Raw genomic sequence first — 10,000 nt, 5'->3', positions numbered from 1 at the left:
ACATTTGGAAGATCACTTCACTAATCGCATTTTCAAGAAGTTTGGTAAGAATGAGGAACTCCGGTTGGTTTTTGATAGAGACAGCATCCTATTTTCCTTGAAAGAACGAACTTGAATAACGAGGCTGAGGGAAACGAATGCTGTGTATTACCACATTACCCTACCAACGCACATAGTGCGAGTTCCGATGAAAAACGTCGTTTCACATGCCAAGACAAAGATGGCGCTGGCGTACTATCTGGCACAGAAGACTATTGATGTTGGGGTTCACAACTGAAGACGAGCATGGAGGTCAGAGTGCAAGGGGACAAGACAAGATTTTTCATAATCTGCAAAGTAACCATGAAGGGGCTGACACGAAGATTATTTTACAGGCTTTTGACGCCACACCCGGAGGTGCGACTGATCTTCGGATAAATTCCCCCGACACGGATGTCCTCGTCCTGACTCTCAGACGTTATTCAAACCTACGCAAGGACACCTTGTTCATCACAGGCACAGGGAGGAACCATCGAGAAATGCAGCTTCATCCAATCTATCGAGATTTAGGCCCACACAGGGTGCCTGCTCTACCAGCCTTTAACGCGTTAAGTGAACTAGCAGAAAACACTGCCTGTTTTTCCGCAAAAGGAAAAACAACGTGCTGGAAAGCTTTCACGGAAGCTGACGATGAAATCACCAATGGGCTTTCTCAGATAGGGGGAAAAGCAACGATTCCCACAGACGACACAATGGCTGTAATCGAGAAGTTGGTTTGCCACCTTTGCTGTTCCACAAGCAAAGATTCTGGGTCTCTATGTATAAAACGATTTAAAATGGAACTTCCACATTCATGAAGTAATCAAGAAAGCGCGTAAACGTTTATACTGCCTGCGACAGTTAAAACGATCTGGTCTCGGCACTAAGGAACTGATACGATTCTTCTGTACTTTTATACGTCCTATAACCGAGTCTGCGTGCCCTGTCTATCAGAACGGCCTACCCTCATACCTCTCAGTAGATCTAGAGGTTGTACAAAAAAGAGGAATGAGAATAATCCATCCTGAACTGTCCTATGAACATCCAGCTCTACCTACCCAAAACAGAGATGTCTTCAGTGAGTGAAGTGAGATGGTGGCTATTTCGAAAGAAATAAACTCAAGGCTTCCCCCAACCCAGGCAACTCTGCAACAAGCCATCTTAAGAGCCCATCATCAGGCTCTAGTCTGGAATAATGATGTTGTGGCAACCCCCACCCTGCCTCCTGCACCACAAGCCATCATACATCTAGTCAAGTGCACGTGGGCCAAAGAGCGGTGTTTCGCAAATCGCTGCCATTGTGAAAAGAATGGACTTAACTGCAAGGATCTTTGTGTGTGCTCCGACAGCACAGAGCAATGTAAAAATGTGCTTGATGATGAAATAAATAATGAAGAAGAGGATGTTGATCATGATGACGATCAAGACGATCATGATGATGTCGATGACGTGTAGACTGAACACGTCGCTAAAGCTCATGCGTGGTCTAAAGGGGGGTTTGTAAAACATTCCCTACAAAGCCCCAGAGCAAGTTGCAAAACTGACAACATGTATTTTCCTTTTTCTTAGGGTTCCCTCAAGATATCTAAAGCAGTTTCTTGCTTTCAGCAAAAAATGCCCACGGAAATACAGATGCTGCCAGACTATACATTCCTCGCCGGTAACCAGTCCCTGAACTCTTAACTGAGTCGTAGTTTTTTCGCCCGCAATACGTATTTTATGAGAAACCGCAAAAAAAAAAAAAAAAAACGCGGAGGCTTGGGACGTTGTGGAGGTAGTTAACGCGAAACTCCTTTCATTTTTATTTCAAAAACATCGCCAGGATAAAAAGTAAGACACTTGTTGGCAAACGGCTCTGAACTTAACACTAGGTCGCCCGCTGGCGACCAGTTGTGAAATTCTGGTCGCCAGTTCTCAATTTTTAGTCGCATTGGCGACCAGGAAGGCGCAATTTCGAACCCTGTAAATAATCCACCCTTTGAAAAACGGGGGCCTGATTTCATACTGAATGTCGCTCTTTCTTCGTTCTATTTCGCGCAACGCAGTACCGGTTTTTGCTTACCATCAGGACCCAAGCATTACTAGCTCCTGCAAACCACAAAATCCTGGAATGCCCTTTGATAATGATTTTTCCCTTTTATGACGAAAGTTTCAAGAAAAAATACGGCGTGCCTGTTCAGTCCAGTGAAGGTGGACCATTGGAAATTGACAGCTGTCAGTCAACAATTTCCCGCGTTCGATCACGCCGCGTGAACATGTAAAAAGGAGGTTGAAAATGTTTGGTCAAAGTGAGAGCGATTTTCATACTGTGGCAATATCAGAATCCTGTCGGAATTTGGTATGTTCGTAGGCTATGTATTTTGCTGGTGTTGATCGATTTTTTGGCAGGAATTTGTGTTAAGCAGGTTTGATTAGCTCCGCAAGGACCTCGCTGATGACTTGCAGAAATGGCGCTCGTGTCTCGAAAACTGAAAAAAAATCGTTAGGGAGATAAGATTAAGTGAGCTCCTAAAATAAATATTCTCGCCGCTTATACCAGGTCATACTAGGGAATCTGCCTGAAAATCATGATAATTTCAAGCACTTGGCCTTTGTGTCAGCCGCTTCAGTTTTCAAATTGGAATTTAGCTTAAATAATTTTGTCACTCATTAAGCTCATTTCGATCACTGGAGGAATTTGTCTGACAGCAGTGCGTGGGTGTAAAGATAAAAACATTTCAATCCGTCTCGTTGGTTGCCTTTCTTTGCTCTTTGTGTTATTTTTGAAGTTTGTATATCCTAATCGCATCTTCTGTCCGGGGGTCCAAAAGAATCCAGTCGAGGCTAGTTCCGAGTATGAATATGTCATACTCGGAATAAAATACTGGAATAATAAGCTTACTGGTAATGACGTTAAAATCCGCATTGACTAGATGTACTATCTGTTTCCATGGCGTTCCAATAACTATCATATTCAGGCGTGCTGTTTCGTGCTTTTCAGCCACGAAAAGACATTGAACTTTTTTTACCAGCTACTTCAGAGACCAGCATTTCTCTTTTCTTTTCATCAACGATCATTATGCATCGGTTATTTAAATTAACAAAGAGCAAACAAAAAAGACAATCCCCTGTAATCCCTACAATTTAATGGTTCATTGTAGAACAACATAAAATTATAAACCGGAAACCTGGGCTGACATATCTGAGCTCTTCTTTTTTTGTTCTTGTTTTCTTTTCTGGACAGCAGTACAACTTTTTGACGTCACCATTTGAGTGTCCTGATACAATTCCTCATCCTCTGATTGATTCTGTGGCTCCTAGAAAAGGTACTTTTAAGACAGTTGCTCCAAGGCCACTTTATGTTGACTAATCTAAAGGGGGACACCACACTTGAATTCACCTAACTTCACCCTAACTCCTACTCATAAATATGTGTGGCTCCACCATGTTCCCTTGGTAAAGATCATTGTCCCCTCCCCACCCCACCCCAATACTTTAGGTAGCACTCCTCTCTCTAAATAAGAACACATTGCTAAAAGAATTATGTTTGGCAGGAAGGTTTATTTTAATATTTTTAGTTTGTGATTGGCTTTCAGAACAATTTTGCTCCACTACAGATGGTGTTTAACAAACCTGTTTTGTTATGTATGCAGCAGCTTTCTGCAAGAGAATTGTGATCTCTTTTGTTTGTGTTTTTTTTTTCTATTCCTACTTCCTATCAGACTGGTTGGGACAACCACCAGAAAACAGAGTTTACCATTCAACTTGGGGGTTTGATTCTGCACTACCCAATGGCCAGCAGTTTCAAGGTACTGGATTGTTGCACAGCAACTCTCAAACAAGCCACCAATATGCATTCCCGCAGACATGGCATTGTGCCTTAACATCACAACAAAACATCAGGTATTATATGAATGGTAGGTTGATCTTAGAAACTTTATTACTTGGAGGAGTCTCTTGCAGAGCATCTTTTCTGCCACTTTAAAATTCTATCCCTTGAAAGATACAGCTAGTACAATAATTGTTTTATTTGCAAGCTTAAAAACATCTGCAATTAATTAGTTCAGGGAAGCAATACAGGGCTCCTTTTTTGATCAGGTAATTCATCGGTATTTACGGTCATCAAGGAGAGGGCTTAATAATTTTTCAAATGATTGGCACTTTAGGCTTTAGGATTTGGTATTTTTTTATTTTTCTGGGTTCTGTGTGTTTGAATTAATCTTTTATTGACATTTACATAATGCTAAGTTCGATAAAACTCAGTTGAGAAAACTGGCGATCAGCACTGCAATATGCTGATCTTTAAGTGTATGTTGCATGAATAGAATCAAATTTAGCTTCTTGAAAATTCACATTGTGGAAATACATTTTGCTAAATTAATTTATTGCAGTAATTTTTTAATTACCAGTATCATGTTCTTTGTTTTCTCACAGTGGTCAGAGCTTTTTCGGTAATGACTTTTGGTATCCAGGAGATTCTCCAATGATGGAAGGGGTAAAAAAAGTAATTTTTTAAAAAAAATTGTGCTTATTTGGGCAAAAATTTGCAGGTACAACATGATTTGCTTTCTACCCAAACCAAAATTTCCAGTCTAGGCAATGAAGACATTTCAAAGTTTCACAGTGAGACCCTCTAGGCACCGGCTTATGACAACACGTCTTGCTGATCTCTGTAAGATATGGAAAAACCTACACACAGTTCTCAGGAAAAAGCATGTTGGGGAGCCCACGTTTCCTTGTATTTCACCTCACATGTATTAAAGTAAAAACATTTGAGCCTATAGATAAAAAGCTGACAAAACTGAACATATTTCAAACGATAATCAGGCTCTTATGGCTCTTATCTTGGGTTGATGATGGGTTCATCTCCCTTCTTGCCCAAATATCTTGGCTTTTGACTATGGTCTGTTTGTTAAATCTCAACCAATATGACAGCCTGTTGCAGAGCTGTCAAAAAGGGCTGGAAGCCAGCGGGAAATAGCTGTCTACTAACTAATCTTCGGCCGGTTACTTTCATTTCGCTGTTAATATTTGGACAAAAATTGAAAACGTTGAGAAGGTCAAGAAAAAGTACATGAAAAAGTACATGAAACAAATAAAATGACCATCACTTGGTCATTTTATTTGTTCGCGTGATAAGACACGACTGCCTCAGAAAAGTGCACTGATCATGACTCCCCTTTGGATGCCCACACTTTGTTTCTAAAGCTTAATTATCACATGTGGAACACTGATTCTGTCTGTAAAATAGGTTACTCTATTGAACAATGTCTTTAAAATTTAATGTCTCGCTCCTTTTTATTTATAATGTAGTTTGGAACTGTCGATGAGAGAACTGTTGTTATTGAACAAGATTCCAAAGTAACATCAAGTACAGAGTTAGGTAAAAATACTGTCTAAAAATGTCTTGTCTTTTCAATAATGCTAGTCTCATCCTAGGCTGGCTTTCGTTTTGCAACAATTATTTGTTCATGAACTGTTAAATAATAATGAAGCAAATTCTCTTCCTCTGGTACTAGAAGACTTGGAGATAATTCTTTGCCGAGTTTGCAATATCTGATATTGAGTTCTTTTTGCTGTTTTTAAGCATTCCAAATTTTGCTCTGAGAATCACTCCTCAATGTTCTACTGCTCATAAACTAGGGTGTCTTGAAAACGAAGAGACCTTAAGACCCCGGAAATGAATCTAATCTACAAATTTTCTTTTTGGAGAAAATGTACGAGTTACCTCAAGAGAAGTTCAATTCCTTCATTTGCTACAACTTGTTTCAAAGCGAAAGGTGAGTGATTTTCCATAATTACATGTATTTAACTGAGTAACCACGCTCCACATGTGGCTGGACATCTTCATTCTCGTCGGATGATAAAAACCAACTTTAGGGCTAGGGTTAGTCAAATTGAGGGTTTTGGGTTACTTTCTTGGTTTTCGGGGTCTTTGTTTTCAAGACACCCCATAAACTATGCATTTGCTTCTGTGATTAACCTACCATTTTTTGCTTTTTACTTGTAGACTCATCATGGAAGGGTGATTTGACACTTCCTCCTTTGGCAGAATTCTGTAATTCTTCAGTAAGAAAACATTAATCTTTCAAAGATGCATGTTTAAACTGCTGAGCGAAGATGACTGCATGTGAAGATTTAAGATCGTTGCACAGTTATGAATGTTACTCAACCCCTTGACTCCAAGAAGTGAGACTTAAATGGTATATTTTACTGTGTCCAGACGATTTTACTCATCAATGAAGGGCAGTTCAGGAGTCAATGGGTTCGAGAATAACGATAAAAAAAGCCTAAAAATATATTAAGGCTAAAACAGATTTAAATGCATCATCTCTGCAATACTGGTGTAGTGAGTGCTCTACCAATAATCCAACAAACTGGGAGCTGCTCATCTGGGGAACTGAGGTAATTAGTATAATTGTATAATAATTAAGAACTCACAAAATGACCAGCTCCTGGCTTGATCGCTCAATCATAAACAACACTATAATTATCGCAATTCCTTACTGCTGAAAGTGACATTCACAATTGGATCCCCGGGGGGGGGGGGGGGGCCCCCCATATGAAACAGACGGGGATGCTCGTCGTCTCGCTTAGGGGTGTAAATTTTGGATTTTGGTCTCGCTTAGGGTGTTCCGGGCAAAGCGCCAATATTTTATGCCACCAAGGTCTCGCTTAGGGTTCCGCCCACTTTTTTTTTTATTTTAAGGACTTAAGTGGTCATACTGAATTAGTATGATCACAAGTGCTCAAGCTGGGCCCAGCATCGTCTGAGAAACTGCTCTATAAAGTGCTTTTTCTAAGCTAGCGGATGAAGTAATCCAAAGCTCTTGACTTTTAACCTTCCAATTTTACATTACGTTTAAGGCAGTGCTGGTCAATAACAGACAAGCACTCTTCATTGAGAGCTATCGTGCAGAAGGACAGTCAATTAAATTGACTAAAGAGTGTAATCATTAAGCTTCATGTAAAAATAATGACATTTCTAGAAATTAAAAGGAAATCTTTGTTTTCAGAATGGAGATATCAAGTTTGAAAGAATCAGTCCAGTAGAAGGAACTATTAAGGATGAAAAATATCAACATGGTATCCAACACTGTGGATTGCACATCAAACCACCAACACATGGCATTGCAAACGGTACAACATAACATACATACACACATACTTAACTGACTGCTCCCCATAGGGGCTTTTCAGGGCCAGTGATGCTCAACAGAATAGATCAAAAACTACAGATCAACTTAAAGAATATCTCACCTTGCCTGAGGCAGGCCATGAAAATGAAAGAGGGATGAAATGCTTGGTTCCTGGTTTCGGGATGAAATGACACATTTTGTCTAATAAATATATGGCTGACCCAAAAGCATACAGTCTTGAAATTTCTTGACTTGGTCTGACATTTGTTGTCATTTACTGGAGAACAGCATGAAGTCAGACCAATACGAGAATTTCTCATCTCGGTCTAGCAACTGAGACTAAGTCAGACCAGTCTGAGTTCATTGTGAGGCCAGTCTCATGTAAATTTATGGAGGCCAATCCAAACTCATGCCGGTCTGAGTTTGTCCTGGTCTCATGGAAATACCCTCTCAATTCCAGGATCAAATTCAACCACGCACCGGTGGCTCAGTTGGTTGAGCATCGGGCTGCCATGCAGGAGGTCGTGAGTTCGACCCCAGCCGAACCAACACTCACAGTCTTAAAATAACTGAGGAGAAAGTGCTGTTTTTGTAATTACATCCGCAAATAGTTAAGACTTTCAAGTCTTCTCGGATAAAGAGTATATATAAACCGTAGGCCCCGTCTCACAACCCTTGAATGTTCACAACCCAGTAAGATGTAAAAGAACCCACACTATTCGTAAAGAGTACTGTAGGGCATGGAGCTCCCGGTGTTGTGGTCAGGAAACATTTCATTCATTCATGTGCTGGGTGAGATCGTGAATGGACTGAAAGTGGCTGCCAGTGGCGTCTGTATATGCTGATGTCCAATCTCACCCATAGATCACTTGCTTGTAAAATGCATTTGATTATGTCAATAGAAAATGCGTTATGTAAATTCATTTATTACCATACACCATTACCATTAACTAGTGGTTGACCAGTCAAGTGGGTGTGGGATGTCCAAGATCTCCAGGCAACCACCCTAGCCACTGGGCTACACAACCTCCTACCCAGCAAAAAATACAATCATTGCACCATCACTGAAAACAAGAAAATTCGTATTAGCTGTTAAAAAAAGAATGAAAAGCAATACATTCCCCTCGGTTAAACGCTCGATGATCTGTTAAACCAAAGTTTATAATGGACCTAACTTCAAAGAATTGTGTCTATCTTTAGTTATTGTCTTGGTAAGCATCTGCTCAAAATTGTTTGAAGGGTTGATTATAAAGTCCAGCTATCATTCAAATTAATTAGTATCGAGATAAGTGGATTACTCAGTAACTGTTGTTGGTTTCGATAGCGCATATCTGCTTGTTAACTCATTGACCCCTGAGAGTTACACTTAATAGAGTCCTTACACTGTATAATGCCAGACAATTTTACTCTTTAATTGGGGGGGAGGGGGGGCGGGGGGCATCCTAGGACGTTTGAGGGGTGAGTAGGGGTTAAGAAGTTGGGGCCTGATTTGTGTCGGTTGTTGCATCAATAGGAATTTTAAGCCCACAGCGTTTTTGAGCTGTGGACGGCAACTGGAAATGAACAGTTTGCATGCCAGGGCAGTTGTGTCTCCCAGATTTTTAACCTAATCATCTCTAATGGAGGAAAGATACTTAGCAATACAAAGGTGGTGTTGACAAGACAGGTTAATTAAAGTGGAAAACAGCTCACTTTGGGTTGCCATCCATGGCTCAAAAATGTCACATGCTTAAACTCCCTATTAACTCATCCCTCTGCCTTTGTTTTCATGGTCATCAGAAGTTAGAACACAGACACCATGGAGGTTGAAGAAGCCTAAACCAATTCAAGTTGCTCAATGTCAGAACAAAAGGAAAGGAAAGCCAAGAAAACTAATCAATGCACTGGTTTACTTCCATCAAAAGTTAGTGTGAGTGTGCTGTATACAGGTGTTATGGTATTAGAAAGACCTGTTAACTGCATGCACATAAGTGGAACACTTCCTTAATTGGTTATGCAAAATTTAGCCTTTTAAAATTATTTTCTTTGTCTTGGTAGACTAAGGTTTTCATAAAGAATTGCTTCTCTAAACTTGTCATTATTTTTAGGCATTATAGAGAATTGCACTACTTCCTGATGGAAAGTTCTGGGTTATACTATCCTCAGAGATTGCTGTCAGACTTGATTAGTCTGAGCACAATACAGCGGATTCACCCTGGCCAATTATATAGACCTGGCTGACATTAGATTGTCACAGTCTTCTTATAGTCACATTATGTTGCTGGGCTTATAAACCAAATTGATTTGACTGTTTTATGGTTTTTGCCTCTGCAACGCAGGCAAAGAGAAAGAGAACGAGCCGTAAGAGACAAGGTCAAGTGTCTGAGTACAATGCTTCCATGGAAAGACCCTAAAAACAACCGCCCTTCAAGGAAGGACATTCTAGAAAGTGCAATAAGACGCATCGTGCAACTCCAAGAAGACACTCGCGAAGCATACCTCCAGAAAGGGTTGAAAACAGAGGAACTGAAGGCAGCTGCTTTACAAGGCAACATGGTGTTTAATTTAAGTAATAATAATATTAATAATTGTCAGGGTGACACTTGTAAAGTCAATGATGCATCCTTGGAAACAGATGTGGGTGGTAGCCCTTCCAGTACACCAGACCTTGTAGTGGATGACGATTTCTCCCTTAAGTCAGAGTCACAAGCCTCAGAATTGGGCAGTCAGGGATCAGAGGTATCGGATTCAACAGTTCCAAATGGTTCAAAAACTAGAGAAAATGCTAAACATGTTAAGAGGCCTATGAATGCTTTCATTTTGTTCAGCAAGAACCATCGTACATTCTTCAATCAGTTGTATCCTGGAAAAGATAATCGTAAAAT

General features: G+C 40.3%; 1 protein-coding gene across 3 annotated transcripts in view; it reads left to right on the top strand.

The window, feature by feature from the left end:
- The first annotated feature begins 2,275 nt into the window (after positions 1-2,275).
- Positions 2,276-10,000, top strand: part of LOC137985286 (uncharacterized) — a 59,376-nt gene continuing 51,651 nt past the window's right edge. For 2 of the 3 annotated variants that reach the window (XM_068832868.1, XM_068832859.1), the window contains exons 1-9: positions 2,276-2,356; positions 3,242-3,323; positions 3,720-3,900; positions 4,432-4,492; positions 5,311-5,380; positions 6,008-6,066; positions 7,014-7,137; positions 8,916-9,045; positions 9,455-10,000. The exon at positions 9,455-10,000 is cut by the window's right edge and continues 204 nt beyond it. In XM_068832868.1, coding sequence (XP_068688969.1) covers positions 2,294-2,356; positions 3,242-3,323; positions 3,720-3,900; positions 4,432-4,492; positions 5,311-5,380; positions 6,008-6,066; positions 7,014-7,137; positions 8,916-9,045; positions 9,455-10,000 — 1,316 coding nt within the window. In that variant the 5' untranslated portion in view covers positions 2,276-2,293. The remainder of the gene's footprint in view (positions 2,357-3,241; positions 3,324-3,719; positions 3,901-4,431; positions 4,493-5,310; positions 5,381-6,007; positions 6,067-7,013; positions 7,138-8,915; positions 9,046-9,454) is intronic. The other variant, XM_068832874.1, reaches the window with a different exon arrangement.

This window comes from Montipora foliosa, chromosome 2 (assembly GCF_036669935.1).
Source record: "Montipora foliosa isolate CH-2021 chromosome 2, ASM3666993v2, whole genome shotgun sequence".
NCBI lineage: Eukaryota > Metazoa > Cnidaria > Anthozoa > Scleractinia > Acroporidae > Montipora > Montipora foliosa.
Note: the sequence above shows the minus strand (reverse complement) of the source record. Positions and strands in the feature narration are given on the sequence as shown.